This window comes from Prinia subflava, chromosome 18, assembly GCF_021018805.1.
Source record: "Prinia subflava isolate CZ2003 ecotype Zambia chromosome 18, Cam_Psub_1.2, whole genome shotgun sequence".
Taxonomy (NCBI): Eukaryota; Metazoa; Chordata; class Aves; order Passeriformes; family Cisticolidae; genus Prinia; species Prinia subflava.
In genome coordinates, this window is record NC_086264.1 from 11,733,381 (window position 1) to 11,749,592 (window position 16,212).

The 16,212-nt window shown below is 39.2% G+C and overlaps 1 protein-coding gene across 6 annotated transcripts in view; it reads left to right on the forward strand.

Moving 5' to 3' along the window:
* Window positions 1-16,212, forward strand: part of WDFY3 (WD repeat and FYVE domain containing 3) — a 128,005-nt gene that overhangs the window by 42,057 nt on the left and 69,736 nt on the right. For all 6 annotated transcript variants that reach the window (XM_063415102.1, XM_063415103.1, XM_063415097.1 and 3 more), the window contains 9 exons: window positions 2,758-2,881; window positions 6,385-6,494; window positions 7,124-7,285; window positions 8,354-8,546; window positions 9,220-9,406; window positions 10,154-10,320; window positions 11,458-11,925; window positions 12,874-12,972; window positions 14,462-14,655. In XM_063415102.1, coding sequence (XP_063271172.1) covers window positions 2,758-2,881; window positions 6,385-6,494; window positions 7,124-7,285; window positions 8,354-8,546; window positions 9,220-9,406; window positions 10,154-10,320; window positions 11,458-11,925; window positions 12,874-12,972; window positions 14,462-14,655 — 1,704 coding nt within the window. The remainder of the gene's footprint in view (window positions 1-2,757; window positions 2,882-6,384; window positions 6,495-7,123; window positions 7,286-8,353; window positions 8,547-9,219; window positions 9,407-10,153; window positions 10,321-11,457; window positions 11,926-12,873; window positions 12,973-14,461; window positions 14,656-16,212) is intronic.

Genomic DNA, 16,212 nt, shown 5'->3' on the forward strand with positions numbered 1-16,212 from the left:
TTGCCAGATGTCACTTCAGTTTTTAGTCTCTAAAATCTGGATTGTAGCTTGGCATATTGAGGAAAGCAGGTGTTGTTTCTGCTCTTTCACTTCCTTTCTTGCAGACCTTGATAACTGTTACCAGTCATCGATGAACTGGGATAGTGTAACCCAAACAAAACTGATTTTTCTTGATCAGTCAGGTCTCATCTCTCTCTGTTATAGGGAGATTTTTTCCTTGTATTTCATGTAAAGGCATTCTTGTTTTTTTGTATTCAAGAGGGTATCCAGGAGCTCTTTTGTGGCTTTCTTGCTTAGCCATATGGTTGAGTTTTTTAATTTCACCAGAGGTATCTCAAGTTTTGTGTGAAATGTGCCTTCATTTCCTTTTAATTTTTTTATTTTGAGGATTATTGATCGGTAAATTCAGCAGAGCTAAAGCATTCTTAAGTTTGGTTTATAGACAGAGCATGTCTCAAACCTGCTGTGGATAAAACCATCTTGGTAATGAGTGGATTTACAGACCATTTCTTTTTCTCCATTGTTCAGGGAGGCTTATGAAATGATGAATCACATAGTAATGAAAAGCTAAATTGGTGCATAATTAACAAAAGATTTTCCCTGTTGAAGAGTACTCAAAAGGCTCCTTTCAGAGTTCAGTGAGTTTGTGGAAGCCCTGCTCTACCAGTGGTGGTAACACTTGTGCAGTGTGTGAGGAAAGGGGATGGAGTGGTGAACAGGCTGGTTGTGAATAAATGGTACATGGTTGGATTATCTTGAAAGAAACTTGCTTTTCCTTATTAAAAACGTTATATACTAATGTGTAACATGCTATTCCTTGTTTTTGCTATCACTTTTAGTCAAAGAGTATACAAATATTCAATGGACGTGCTTATTCTACATAGTGCAAGTTTGGTCATGGGGCAACTAATTAAAATCCACGTGACCTCAGTTCACCTTTTACTGTAACTTTGAGTTTTCTGCATTTCCTGGGAACTGTTGACAAATCTGAGCAAGCCCAGGACAGGTAACAGGGCCAATAGTTTTTCCTCTTCACTTGGTGTGGGTGAAAGAGCTTTAAACAATTAGTGATGACAAGATGATAATGTGCACTCTGGTCTAGATAATCTTGCTTAAATTAGGTGAGCATGCAAACCTCAAGGCCCTCATCCCTTCTAAATTCTTGTGGAATTTAGGGACTCTTGGATTATTTGGGAGCTGATGCAGACAGCTGCAAAGGAGGTCTTGTGAAATATTTGAAACTTGAATTTTCTGTATTAGGCATGTGGTGTAGTCTGTAATTCAAATAAGAGGTGTTTTTCTTGGTCTGCCTGTGATGTCTGGTCTCCCGTTTGCTTGCTTTAATGGTGGTTGAAGTTTTTAGTATGAGAAATACTTATGCCTTTGGTAAAAACTATTTTTATTTTGAGGAAACTGAGTGTTCCGTTTCAGTGTTGTATTTCTGGCTCCATTTCATCATGACTTTGCAATGCAAGTAGACAAGAAAAATATTTTTGGCTGTTTTGTGATGTGCCGGAGCAATTGATACTAAGGGAGCTAAGAAGCCAAACTTTGACAAAGGTTATTTTTCCTTCTGCTTTTTAAGCCTTCTTCAATGACTTAGGGGTTAAGGTTAGCTGGCACCACAATTGCCTTGGATCCCTGTTGGCTGTAATCTTGGATTTCACTGGATGTCCCTGGACTTGAGCGTGACCTCGGCCAAGTGTGTCAGCAGCTCGGCTGTGACAGGATAACTGGGTCACCCAGAGAAAGGAGCCAGGGGTGAGGCAGCTGCTGAGGACAAATCAACTGTGCTAGAGCACATCCTCCTCCTGGGAGGCCAGCACAGCCTGTTGAACTTAAATTTTGCTAGAAAAAATCAGAGTGTTCAGGTGTTGAACAGGCTATTCTGTTTCTTCAGCATTAACACAAGTGATGATACCATAATTTGGATTGCATGCTTTGTTTGATAAGGAATATCATGGGTTTATTGTGACCGTTTTAGTGCAAGTTTTACGTTGGAAATGTGGATAAAGACTCCTTTTTTGTGCAGTCTTGAATAAAGAGTAAATTACTGCAGCAACTAGCTAATCCATTTTGAGATAATGTGTTCCACAGTTAGTGCAATACCACAGAGTTAACACATTTCTCCCTGTTATATGTGATCTAATACATTATTTAATAGCAAAATCAATGCTTAATCATGAAGAATAAGTTATTAGAATTAAGTGATAATTTCAAAAAAAAATAAAAGCCTGCTGTTGTGTTCAGAAGAGGAGAGTAAGTCCTTGGGATATCAGCAACATAGGAGGCTTCCTGCTATTGTCAGTTTATTGAGGAAGGACTTAACAGGGCAATTCTGGTTCTTACTCCTCTTAAAAGACTTAACACATGTCATTCTATTTAGGTCCAGTAGACAGTAAAGGAGTTGATCTTAAAAACAGAAGTCCTGTTGGAGAGTTTGGTCTGGTACCTGTTCTTTACCCCATTGAGTGCAATCTCAATCTTTTGGGGTTCTGCAGGGTTTTCATCTTGCAAGAAAATGTACAACTCTATTTTTGCCTCCATTCATCAGATTTTACCTCTCTGAATAAGGTCTGAATTCCAGCTCTGAATGTGAGCATGCACTGTGCACACCAGTGCAGTGATGAATGCTGCAGCATGCAAAGAAAAGCTTGTAATCTACACAGAAATACTTGTTCACAAAGAAACACGGTAGTTTGTAGTGATCCTTGTCAACTGAATGATTTTAATGCATCCATTTTTCTCTTGGTTTAGGTGTTTGGAAATGCTCCTCCAAGTACAATGACAGAGAAATTTTCTGACCTCCTGCAGTTTACTACTCAAGTGTCACGATTGATGGTGACGGAAATTCGACGGAGAGCATCGAATAAGTCCACAGGTATTGCATGGGGCAGGGGTGGCCTTTTCCACATCTGTGCATCATGATTGTCACATCAGTCAGAATACTCTGAGCTGCCATTCACAGCAACTGTGCAGGCTCAGAAACTGAATTTTTAGCAAGGAAAATGTGTTGTCTTTTTTTCCTTTGGACTGAGAGAGAGAGAGCAGGAGGAAGAGGTTAGATGTTTCCTCCCTGGCTTATGGAGAAAGCTGAGTTCCACAAAATTCCAACAGATGAGAGAGAGAGGTGTGAACTGAGTTAGTTGCATGACCTAGAAGGAGAAAGAGGCCAAGAACATGCATGTGAACAGCTGTTGTGTCTTGCCTGAGGTGCCTGTTGCTGGTGTGTTGTGTCACTTGGATATGTTAACATTCCAAAACTATGCATTTTAAATTAGCTGCTGGCCAGGAAGCTAATAAGATGTGAAAGTACAGCAATTCTCACATTAGCACCAGCACTGCCAGCCCTAGAAAAATGCCAGTAGACTCCTCTTCTTCTCTGATTATGAAATGTCAGGGTGAGATTTGGTTCTGTAGACTGAATATATCAGAACCTGATCTTGTACTGGCAATTGCACAACTGAGGACAATGCACCACCAGGGCATTCCCTTAGCTTTCCTCTTAGATTTCCTTTTCTGAAGAGGAGTGCTTCCAAGAAGTATCAAGTCTTTGCCTGCTAGATAATTTTAAGATCTGTGCTGTGTTCTCAGTTTGGATTTGGTGGTAAATGAGGACTGGAAAAGGCTGTGAAAATTATTGTGCAGGAAGTCAGGAGTCACAAACTGTGCCAATTACAATATATTTCCATTTTAAGTAGAGTGACTAATAGTGAAACATTCCAGATGGCTAAACAGATAGCATAGACAAAACCTGTTCTCTATGGGTAAACAGGAGCTAAATGTCTTTTCTTTGAGTATTGGGGGGAAATAAATGTCCAACAGCCATGCTGGCAGAACGGAGGTGCTCACTTGACCTTTTTTCCCAAGGAACATCTGTTATGCCTGCTAGTCAGTTGGATTCTGCTGGGAATAACCATTTTTGTGTGTTTATTACTTGAGCCATAGCTCTGCTTCTTCTCCAAGATAATCCAGTTCTTAAAACCTCACAAGTCAGAGGTAGATTTTTGTTAATGGTGGCGGTTTGGGGTTGGTTTTTTTCCTTGCTTTTTCTTTTATTTTTTTTTTTCCTACTCCATCTGATAATGGAACACAGGGCAATTATTTTCATCAGGCCTTTGAATATTTATGCTAATAGCTGTGTAAGTAATGCCTGCCATGGTGGAGGCATATCTCAGTTATTCTTGGCAGACTGCAGTGGTTTTCTCAGAACGGTGTTTTGTGATTCAGTAGTAGCTGTGCCAGCACCCTGTTTTAAGTGGTCTCTGAACATTCCCATTGTAGTTTGTGTTCAGCTACAGTTTCAACTGCCTTATTTCTCTGGTAGGGATAGCAAGAAAAGTGAAGCAGTTAAATCTGAATTATCTTGCAGGTTTCAATCTTTGCTGTACAACAGTGATGATTTTGAGGTTTTCACAGCAGTAACTGTTTGTTAGGAATAATGAATAGTTTCCCTTGCCATGGAGTAATCATGGTCATACTCATGTGTGCATGCTTGCACAGTTATCACAATAGGTCTCTTTACATATTATTTTATAGGTTTGTCTCTGCCTTTTTGGTGTTTTTATTGGTTACCATATCCTGCTGCTGAATTGGTTTTCTTCTGCAGCAGAAGTTGAAGGGCTAAAGGACATCTGAGTGGGACACATGGAGGATGTTTTATTAAATGATGACTTGGGCACTTGAAAATCAGGAGAAAGGTACAAGGAATAAATTAAGACTAATGCTGATGATAGAAGTTAATCTTAAATGATAGCACTATCAAATTTACTCAGAGCAGATGACAAGAGAACGTCTTCCAGCACTTAAAATGCTGTCTGTGTTTTAGGTAGTGCTTAATTAAGAGTGACAGCTTTGAAACTGCTATTTATAGTGTTCTGCTTTGCCAGGGTGCCAGCAGCATGACAACTTTTTCAGAAGCATGGATTAACCCCTGAGTGTCACGTTCAGAGGTGACAAACCCTTGTTCCACAGGTGGCTTTGGAGGCTGTGCACATCCAGTTTAGTGAGAGTCCTGCAGGCACAGGCTGATTGCCCAGCTCTAAATGTGGTGGGATAGAAAGAGAACAGGCCTGGGAAATTCCTATTTGTCCTTGTTTTTGTGTGAATTTTGTAAAATGCCTTGCATTTCACCTCGGTATCTCAAGCTTTATCTCATGGAAAGGAGGTGGTAGCAGCCTGTCCTTACTTTAACACCAGAACTGGAAAATCCAGTGGTTTGTATAAAAGTATGTTATGGGAAAAAGTGTGCCAGACAAAAACGTGAGAGAGGAGCCACTGCACAAGTGAACCAAATCTGCAGAGCTTCCAGTGTGATGCTTCAGAAAGTGATCTTCTCAATGTAGATGGTACTACAAGTTTGAGAAGTGCTTTGCCATATGAAATGTGCTGCCTTTCAAATAAACTCCTTCCCAGGTGTGTGCTGGGGAATCTTCACAGTAGATGAAGCAAACAAGCCATTATTAAAATTGGATTTTTCTTCAGTTGCAGATTTATTCCTCCATTAGTAATTCCTTTGTAATTTCTTTTTTATGTGATATTATTCACCCTCCTGTTTTGTCCTTGTTGACACTAAAAGCACAGGAGATGATTGATACACAGTTATTACTGAAAACTGTTTTTAGATGTCTCTTAAAGGTAATGAGCAGACATCACAACTGGCATTATAGACTTCTTACATAAGTGTGTATTCAGGCAGCAGTGAAATAGGGTTGCATTTTCTCTTGATTTATTTATTGAGGCTGATAACTTGTTTACTAGGCTGAGTATTTGTCTTTGGCTCTGACTGATATGGAATGGCATCCAGAAGTGGTTCTCAATCATAAGAATTGTCCATAAGCTGTTACTGTTTTCATTCTCAAAAAATGTAGGATGGGGATGTGGTAATTGCAGATCATAGCCTTAATGTTACTTTTTTTTTCCTAGTTTTTTATTCCTTTTGTCTTTCAGCACTCCTCCTTCCCTACAAATCCTCATTATCCTCCATACTGTTGTTTGAGTGCAGTGCTTTTCTTCAGAAATTTCAGCTATTTCCATGGAGGCCACTATTGGATGGTGACTTCTTGGCTTTGGAAAAAGTATATTGTATTTGATAAAGCAAAACTACCCAAACAAAAGTTGCTGCAGGTTACTGAAATCTATCTGCTGGTCCAAGGATGATGTGTGACCAAAAAATTTGCTTTTTGCAGCATTGCCAGTGTCAAAACCAAGTGTGTGTGTAAAACTGGAATGTGTGTCTGGAAGGCATAGCCCCAAGCTTAGTCCTTTTTTCAGGTGTTGCTGTAAAGGTGAATTTATGCTCAGTGCTTGGAGCTACTGGGAAGATGTATTCCCTTGTGCAGACTGAATTCTTACTGCCTTTTTCCTTTTTACTGCCTCCTACAGAGGCTGCAAGTCGTGCCATAGTCCAGTTCCTGGAGGTCAATCAAAGTGAAGAAGCGAGTAGAGGCTGGATGCTGCTCACCACAATCAATTTACTAGCTTCATCAGGACAGGTTAGTCTGAAACAGCAAAGCCAAAAATAAATTATGGGGTGGAAGAGACAGAAGCAATAATAAAATGAGCTGCATGAGCATTCACTAAAAGATGTAACTATATTCTGCTTTTCTGTGTTAAGATCCTCTTTCTCTTATTCTGCCACAGGACTTCTGCTTTAGCAGAAAAAAAAATTTGTCTTTTCTTCCCACTGATGCTTTCATATTTTCTGCTGCCTTGCTTCTTCTTATGGCTCCTTACACCTTCTTCCCAAGTGAGGGCATAAATTGAATAGTCCTCCTCCCACTCCCCTTTCTGCTGCTACAAAGAACTGATAGCTGATGAGGACTTGGCTGAAGGTCTTGTAATTAACTCATTAACTTGTGTTGGCAGAGACTGACAGGTTTTGTTTCTGTCCTGTGCAGTGACTGCTCTGAACTGTGGCTGTGAGGTGCTGTTGTCATGTAGATAATTCATCTTATTTTTAAAATTACTGTTTGGATAGGCCCTCAAGAATAGGTGGTGGCTGTGTCAACACCAAAGGTGTGAGAGAAAAACACCAGCATTTCAATCAACTGCATTATTATTGATATTTTGAATATGTAATATGCTGAACTGGGTTTTTTCGCTGTGTTTTCTCCTTCCTCAGAAAACTGTGGACTGCATGACTACAATGTCAGTGCCTTCCACGCTTGTTAAATGTCTATATCTGTTTTTTGACCTTCCACACGTGCCTGAGGTAGTTGGAGGAGCACAGAATGAACTACCTCTCGCAGAGCGCCGAGCGCTGCTACAGAAAGTCTTTGTACAGGTAAGAAAGGTAAAATAGGGAATTTGCAAGAGAATGTAAATACTTCCTGTGAGCAAAGCCTGGAAACTTCTCACTTGAGCCAGGTTTTGCTCTTCCTTGATTCTTAGAAAACTGACAGATAAGAGAGAGGTGGATTTTCCTGCAAGGCCAGTTGAGGTTAAATTTCCACTCCTCCTCTAGTTCTTGTCTTTGACAAATACCTCCTGCACAGAAATGCATTCACCTCTTCTGCACAGATACTTAAAAGGAGCAACATGTGTACTACTATTTTATTTTCATCTAACTCGTCCTAGTACTTATCTTTGTCTATTACTGATTGAAATAGATGCAGTAAAAAACATTATTATTGATAATAAAGTGGTGTTCTCAAAAGAACTGACTGGAATGGGTGAGATTTCAGACCTCCCCTCCAGCTGCAGCCTCCCAGTTTTCTGAGAGGGAGCCTGAGTTTTTCCTGCTCAAGATACAAAAGATCAGACATCCTTAAAACATGCAGAAAAGGGAATGTGATGTAGTAGCTTCACTTGTATGGCTGCATTTTGTCTTGGTTTTGGTAATTAGGAAATTCAGATGCAGGTGCCAGTTATTCAGGTAGCTCTGCAGTTTTGCTGTAGCCTTTCCTGACAAATTTAATTTGACCAAGATGTTGTGGCTGCTGCTCTGCCAACAACCCATCAATAGCTTTCCTGCATTAGGAAGGGATGCAGCAGTTTGCCTCACAGAGCTTCTCCCCCAGTGCAGAATTTAGACCTGCAAATTAGCCACTGGCAGATTCTCCAAGAGTGGAATATCCTGGTATCCATGCAGATATGCTGTGTCAGCCTAAGAGATTTAAACTCTGCTTCTGGTAAGCATTTTAAACTGAACTGGGACTTGAAATAACCATGTGTGGAATATCCTTGTCTTGTGTTCAAAGAAATTAAACAAAAACACACAAAGGAAAACAGCACATGAACTTTTTTTAGTGTGTTTCCTTCATGGAAGAATGTTTCACCTTTTATAAATCTAGGCAAACATTAGCAATGATAAAGGGATTAATGCCAGCTGTTTCATGGCTTGCTGTTTCAGATCCTGGTGAAATTGTGCAGTTTTGTGTCCCCGGCAGAAGAGCTGGCTCAGAAGGATGATCTGCAGCTCCTGTTCAGTGCAATAACCTCGTGGTGCCCTCCCTATAACCTGCCCTGGAGGAAGAGTGCAGGGGAAGTGCTGATGACCATATCTCGTCATGGCCTTAGTGTCAATGTAGTGAAATACATCCATGGTACGTGTCTTTCTTTTCTATTATTTATTGGGATTTTTTGCTGCTCTTCTTTCATAGTTTTCTTATTTATTGGGATTTTTTGCTGCTCTCCTTTCGTAGTTTTCTTATTTATTGGGATTTTTTGCTGCTCTTCTTTCGTAGTTTTCTTATTTGGGAAATAGGCGTGAAAATAACAGGGAAGCTTCTAGGCTTTTAGTTTGGACATGTGTTTATTTATGTACAGGTAACATTTCTAACCAGAGTAGGAGTAAGATGACAGGGTGGAAAAGGTTCATATGTAGGGTTTTGATAACACTTCAGGTCAGTGCTTTGTATAATTTTGTGTTTTAAAAGAAAAACATATGGTTTAGAATTACTTACAGTTGCCATATTTGTCTTTTTATTCTGTAGAGATATCTGGTCAGGATTTTTAGGTAAAAATTAGTATTTATCTACACAGTTTCCTCCTTACAAGAATAAAGGTGGTAAAAGGGAGGAAGGGGTTGGCAAAAAGATTTTAGGTTCTGATCCAAAGCCACTTGAGAATCCTTCTCATCCTCAAGTGATATTAAGTGTTCTGTGACAAGAGCTGCTTGAATAAGTAACTTTATTGCTGTGTTTGTGTGTTAATTATGCTTCTTGCTGTCATTAACACCAGTAAAATCCTAAATCTCTCCACTGCAATTCTTTTCAGAAAAGGAATGTTTGTCCACGTGTGTCCAGAACATGCAGCAGTCTGATGACCTTTCTCCCCTAGAAATAGTTGAGATGTTTGCTGGACTTTCTTGTTTTCTCAAGGATTCCAGTGATGTGTCCCAAACGTTGTTGGATGATTTTAGGATATGGCAAGGATACAATTTCCTCTGTGACCTTCTCCTCAGGTAGGCAAAAGTGCCTGAAGAAATGCAGACAGATCAGTGAGGTTTTTCAAAAATGTTTTCTCTAATAAAGAGTAGATAAGCAGGTTTAAACAAATAAGTGACTATAGATCATTATGGAATGAAAATATTAGGACCAAAACATTGAATTCTGTGCTTCTTTCCATTTATGAAACTACATTCTTTAACTTTTCATTCTTTAGTACTGGTTTATTACTAAATCTTTCCTGCTTTGTAAAGAAAGCAGTTGCTTGAAAACAACTGGTACTAAATATTCAGAGAGAATCCAGAATATAAAATTTTGGCTGCCACTAGTGATTTTTGAATTTGGTTGGAGTTTGTTTTGCTTTGTCTAAGGAAATGGTTTAGTGGTGGGCCTGGCAGTGTTGGGTTAACAGCTGGACTCAATGATCTTGAAGGTCTTTTCCAACCTAAATAATTCTATAATTATATTATTGTCTTATGCTTTCATAATGAAAAATCGTGTATGTAAATGTGGTGCATGCTGTGAGGCAATAATTTTATTTTTTTAATTAAAAGTACTTCTAAGCTGCTAATGGATTAAAAAACATGGTAATGAAGATGCCTGCCCAAAAAACCCTTGGGTGTATGATCTATCCAGGATCTCTTTTTTCTTTTTTCAGAAGTTTCTGAAAGAAACTTCTTTAATTTTCTGACTGAGAAAGATCTTACTAAAGCGATTCGAGATAAACTAGTCCTGCTAACTCGATCCTGTTGTATTTTCTTTAGATTAGAACAGGCAAAAGAAGCTGAATCGAAGGATGCTTTGAAGGACTTGGTTAATTTGATAACTTCCTTAACCACATACGGTGTCAATGAGTTAAAGCCAGCTGGGGTTACCACTGGGGTACCTTTCCTGCTGCCTGGATTTGCAGTCCCACAGCCTGCAGGCAAAGGTGAGTCTGCTTTCCTTCTCTCTCTCTCTCTGTTTGCTTTTTTGTTGTTCTAAATGCAAATGGAAAGATGCAGAGCAACTTGCACAAACCCTTTGTGACCAAGCCTAGGGTCTCAGTTATTTTGGCCTCAAAGATTTTATTTTGGGGTTGGGACCCAAAGAGGAAAGCTTTAGGGCTTTTGTCCTTGAGGACAGCTCCAGCCTCTTCACTGCAAAGCTGACAGTTTTCTACATGGAGATTTGAGGAGATTATTTTATTGGAGAGATGCACAGATTTGATTCATGGTATTTTAAGCTGCTCTTACTGAACTGATATGAAAGGCTGATGTGCTAATCCTTCCCCCACCCCAGTTTGCTTTCTGTTAACTCCTGTCAGGCAAAAACTGAAATCTGTTATTTCATCACCAGTGTGATCAGACTGATAAAATCTGTGGTGTGCTTGAAACCACAGTCAATTGTGATTTGGAGATAAGGTTGAGGAAGTCTTGGGGGAGAAAAGGTTGTATAAAAACAAACTTCTGTTTCGTATCCTGTGCATAAACTTATAATTCAGGTTAGTCTTGTATGTAACTAAGGGGTTTGGAATTTAATAGTGACTGTGGAGCTAATTTGTTGAACTTCTTATGAGCTGCACTACTGCAAAAGACAAGTTTGTTATAGGGTTGCATTTATAGATTTATAGACTAATGAATATACATCCTACGTTCCTTGGACAATGACTTTCTTTCTTTGGTATGGAGAGAGTTCATTGTTCTTAGGAATTGTTTTTCTTTTGCACTAAATAGTGCATTTTAACACTCAATCAGTGGACTTATCTATTTTAAAGAAATTATCTTTGATCAGCATCTTTAGCTGCTTACATAAACTCTTCCTGTCAGAGGTGAAGATGCCATCTTAAAGAATAGTAGGTTTAGAATTTGCAGTGTAAGTGGTTGTGCAGAGGCTTTTTTGAAGTTAGTTTTAATGATTTTTTTTATTAAAAGTGACCTCATACTTTGGTAATTTATTCCCACTTACTGAAATGCATGGATCATTATTAATTAAGTGTATTATTATTTTTAAGTGGATTCATTGTTTATGATGATTAAGAACTTTCTCTTTCCTTTTTCCTCCCATCCCACTTTGTTTCCTGATTTAGGTCATAGTGTGAGGAACATTCAAGCATTTTCTGTCCTCCAGAATGCATTTTTGAGAGCAAAAACCAACTATCTAGCACAAATCATCCTCGATGCCATCACGAATATTTACATGGCTGACAACGCCAACTACTTCATCCTGGAATCTCAGCACACCCTGTCTCAGTTTGCAGAGAAAATTCCTAAACTTCCAGAAGTGCAGACCAAATACTTTGAGATGCTGGAATTGGTTGTCTTCAGCTTGAATTACATACCCTGTAAAGAGCTGATCAGTGTGAGCATCCTTTTAAAATCCAGCACTTCTTTTCAGTGTAGCATCATTGCCATGAAGACACTGCTGAAGTTCACCCGTCACGATTCCATCTTCAAGGATGTCTTCAGGGAAGTGGGGCTGCTGGAGGTGATGGTAAATCTTCTTCATAAATATGCAGCCCTTTTGAAAGATCCCACTCAGGCACTGAATGATCAAGGTAGGGTGTGCTTTTTTCCATTTTGCTAATACTTGTCTTTTTTGGTGGAAATAGTGGAGTTTAACATTTAGGAGAAATGAGAGGGTCTGAACATGTGCCTCAAGGGCTGAATTCTGCTGAGGAATTCTTTGCCATCTTAAAAGCTCATTGGAATTGCATCTCAGTTTCTTGAGAGTAGCTCGAAGCTAAGTTTAATGAATGATGCTGTATGAATGCAAAGTAGTAGGAGCTCATATTTTCCTTTTTAAATGGTTTTTTTGATGTACTGGTTCAATATTTGTTACTTAACATGAAAAAGTAAAGGAGCAACACATAGCATCAATGTTCTTCCTAACAAAAGGTACTTTGTACGTTCATGTTTAGCCCCAGCTTTGAAAAAATTCTGTAGAGTGAATATCTGAGCTTTTAATAGGAGACTTTTTTATAAGCTGGGTCTACATTTTTCCAAGCATTGAAAGAAATAAATTCAGATCAATTATCTCCAGACTGGAGCATCCCAGAGAAGCTGCACAGAGCAGGCTCTGCCAGAGGAGCATACATGCACACACAGAGAATTTTTTTACATTCTTCATTCAAAGTGCCATCGAGCTTGTGTGCATCAGTGACACTGCAAACTGAACAAGAACAGATGCAGTTAATCCTAAACTGGTGTAGCTTTGTGGCTTGAGGAAACAATAGCTGCAATGTCAGGCACTCACAGTGGAGCGCACAGTGCTCTAAAACTTCTGTTTAAATGCTTGTCTTTATAAAATTAACTTTTCATATGGTTCATAGTTAATCTTTCTCAGGAATGCGTGTCTAGACTAAATCTCAACTTGCTTTGGAAAATAGTGGGGCTGCATTTCTCTAGGGAAGCAAAGAAAATAGAATTGTTTCTGGAAATTATCAAGAAGCCTATTTGAAAAGAGTGATATTTTCTATACCTTCAGCTTTTGATTTTTTTTGTAGTGGATTCAAGAAACAGTTCATTTGAGGACCAAAAGCAGCTGGCTTTATTGGTTATGGAGACCCTGACAGTACTACTACAAGGATCAAACACAAATGCAGGTGAGTAAAGATATTATTGTCAAGATATGTATAAAAAGTAACCCAGAAAATCATGTCTTGACTTTCTGTCTTCAGGCCAGTATTCAAATACATTGAAATACACTTTTTCTCTGGTTAAGTTTTCCCAGAGAAAAAGAGAATTAAGAGAATAGACATAAAATAATGGAGAACAAAACAGTGTTTAACTTGAACTTCTTTGGCATTGTGTACTTGAAGGCAAACACCAGACCCCATCACTCTTCAACAGTTCTATAATAATTCATAGTAGTGCTTGTAACACTGTTTGGATATTTAAAAATTGAAACACATAATTAGAAATGTAGTTCAGTGTTCACAGTGTCATGTCTACTTAATGTAATGCCTGTATCTTTAGTTAAAGATGTCTTTTCATTTTTAAAGAGCTATTTCCAGTCAGCATGTACAAACAGGGCTCTGTTACAAGTGTCCTTTTCTAAATCAGGCAGTTTTGTATTGTGCTTCATTAATCAAGATTTAGTGATTTTTTTTGGAATTGTGGCAGTGTCCACCTGCCTTGTGAGAAATCCTTGGCTGCTGTTGGATGCTGTTCCTGACCTCAGGATGTCCCTGCTGCTTCTCAGGACTGATTTCATCTCTGAATATGCACTGGAGAAACAACAGCAGGAGTGTAAAGACATCAGCATGTTGGGATGATGCCACAGATGTTGTTTTGGGGGGATCTTGGAGAGTTCAAGGGTCTCATTTGATCAGCACCTCTCCCAGTTAGGGACTAGGACAGAGCATACAGGAGGAGCTGAGAAAATATTCCTCAAAAAGTTTGGCTGCTGTCTGTACTGGGTGTGATCAGTGTCACTGTGTCCAGAGGCCAGCAGAGGTTGTAGATCACAGAATCATCACAGAATCAAAAGTAGGCACAGCCTTGCAGTGATTCATACCACGCTCAGTGCTTGGTTTCTGATCTTAAACCAGTGTCTCTGATAAAATTTCCTGAAATTTTCCGATTATTACATAACTGCTAACTACATTTCAAAAGGAAATTTGGGTTCACCAGATAGTTGAGAACCTACACTGAGAGTGTTAGAAATATAAAATGTTAGCCCAGTCTCTATGAAAACCTGACCACAAAGGAGATGGGCTTGACCTGTGGAGGGATGCAGCAAACTCATCTGTCTCAATATCTGAGGCCTCTCCTTTTGCACTGAATCCATCTCTGATCCAAAGGACACCATGGTTAGGACATGGAGGGTTTGGTACATTTTTTATTTCATCCTGAGACCCTTTTGGCTTCTAGCATGAACAGAGTAACTGCTGTTGGAGTAACAGAATTATTGAGGAAATTCTTGGAGCTGACCTCCATCCTTGTACACGATGCATTTTCATATTAGTGAAAAATTTTGTCGGAAGACATTGAACTTCTAATTTAAATTCGTGTTAGGGGAGTAAAAATCACAGCAAATCATCACCCATCCACAGAGCTAAAACTCTTCCCTTCACCCCGTTCCTCCTGCAGGCATTTTCAGGGAGTTTGGCGGCGCCAGGTGCGTGCACAACATCGTGAGGTACCCGCAGTGCCGGCAGCACGCCCTGCTCATCATCCAGCAGCTGGTGCTGTCCCCCAGCGGCGAGGACGACATGGGCACGCTGCTGGGGCTGATGCACTCGGCCCCGCCGACTGAGCTGCAGCTCAAAACTGACATCCTCAGGGTACGTGTGGCACCAGGGCATGGATTTGTTGGCACCAGGGGATGGATTTGTTCTCTGAGCGTTCATTTAAAGTGGAAATTCTCACTTCTCACTCTCCACTCATATAAATGAGATATTGTTTTTGTAAATACCGTCGTTGTTTTTGCGTTCTTCTTGAGGAGAGGAAGGTGGTGGTTGATGGTCCTTTGGAGCAGTGTGGTTGAGAGGTGGGAATTCCACCCTCCAACCCAAGGTCACCTTTCTAAAGGTATATAATAGGATAAAATAAATAAATTAAGGCTTTCTGCCCCTGTTCATCTTTCTCTCGAGTTTCCAAGTGTCCCTGTGGTCATTTCAGGGTAGCAAACAGCAACAAAGGTAAAGAATTCTCCTTCAGCACTCTCCCTGCCAAGGTGTGGGTACACTTAGAAGGGCATTGGATTCAACTGTGCTGTGTATAGATTGATTCTGGAGTTGAAATACCTATATCTGATCCACATTTTTGTATTTTCTGCCATCTCTCTGTGGTACACTTCAGAACTGCGGGATGTAACTAGTGAATACATTTTTAGCATCATCACTTTTCTGGATCGAAAATGAGGTTCTGTAGTTAGGATAATTTTCCCTGGTGGGGACTTATTCAGTTAAAAAAAATGGGAATACTAATCCTAAAGAACTAGAAAAGTTCTTTGGGAGAGAAGGACCTGCACACACATTATGAATACATAATAATTAAAGATATCAAACTGAAATATTTCTATGCAGGGAGGTAACAAATGAAATGCAAATGAAATACCTGTAGTGCTAACAGGTCACAGTCCTGATCTTAAATGAGGGGAACTAGAAAACTCTCATTGCTTCCAAAAAAGCATAAGGAGATCCTATCCTTTATCTCTAAATTAATTGGCAACACTAGTTTATTTTTTCATGGAAAAATATGTAAATAATAATAAAGTATGGGGAAAAAAGCAAGCAAGTAACATACATTTATTTTCAGCACTGCCTTGCGTTTTCTGTGGCATCTTATTTCAGCAATTTCTATCTATGAGTGCTGAAATAATTAATATTAATGCAAATTTATATTAATGCAAATTGTAATGATCACAGTAGAAGATAAAGCTGAAGAATTTGCTTGCTTGAGCAAAATAGTAGAATAGTAAGAAAGTAAGGCTGGGAGTGGAGGAAGAAGCAAAAAACTTCTTGTCTGCTTCCTGTTGTATTAGGTGTTCTGTTTGCTAATCTAGACCCACAATTTCTTCTCAGAAGAAAAAAAAAATCTTTCTAAAGAATTGCTAAAAATTCTTTCTAATTCTTTCTAAAATTCCTTCTAAATCGACAAAATACTGTGATTTATTTTAGGGTAGAAAAGCTGAGGCAAATAGTAGAAGGCAAATGAGTCTTAAAAAAAAGCAGCCTGACTCTGAAAAAGTAACTTTTCCTCATGTAAAATTCCCCCCAGCCTGTTTTTCTGTATTAATAACATTTTTCTATTGTTTATGATGCTTTCTGTATGTAGATTTTTTCTTCTGTATTCACATGTTGGTCAAACTTCCCATGACAAGTGTTCTTTTTATTTGT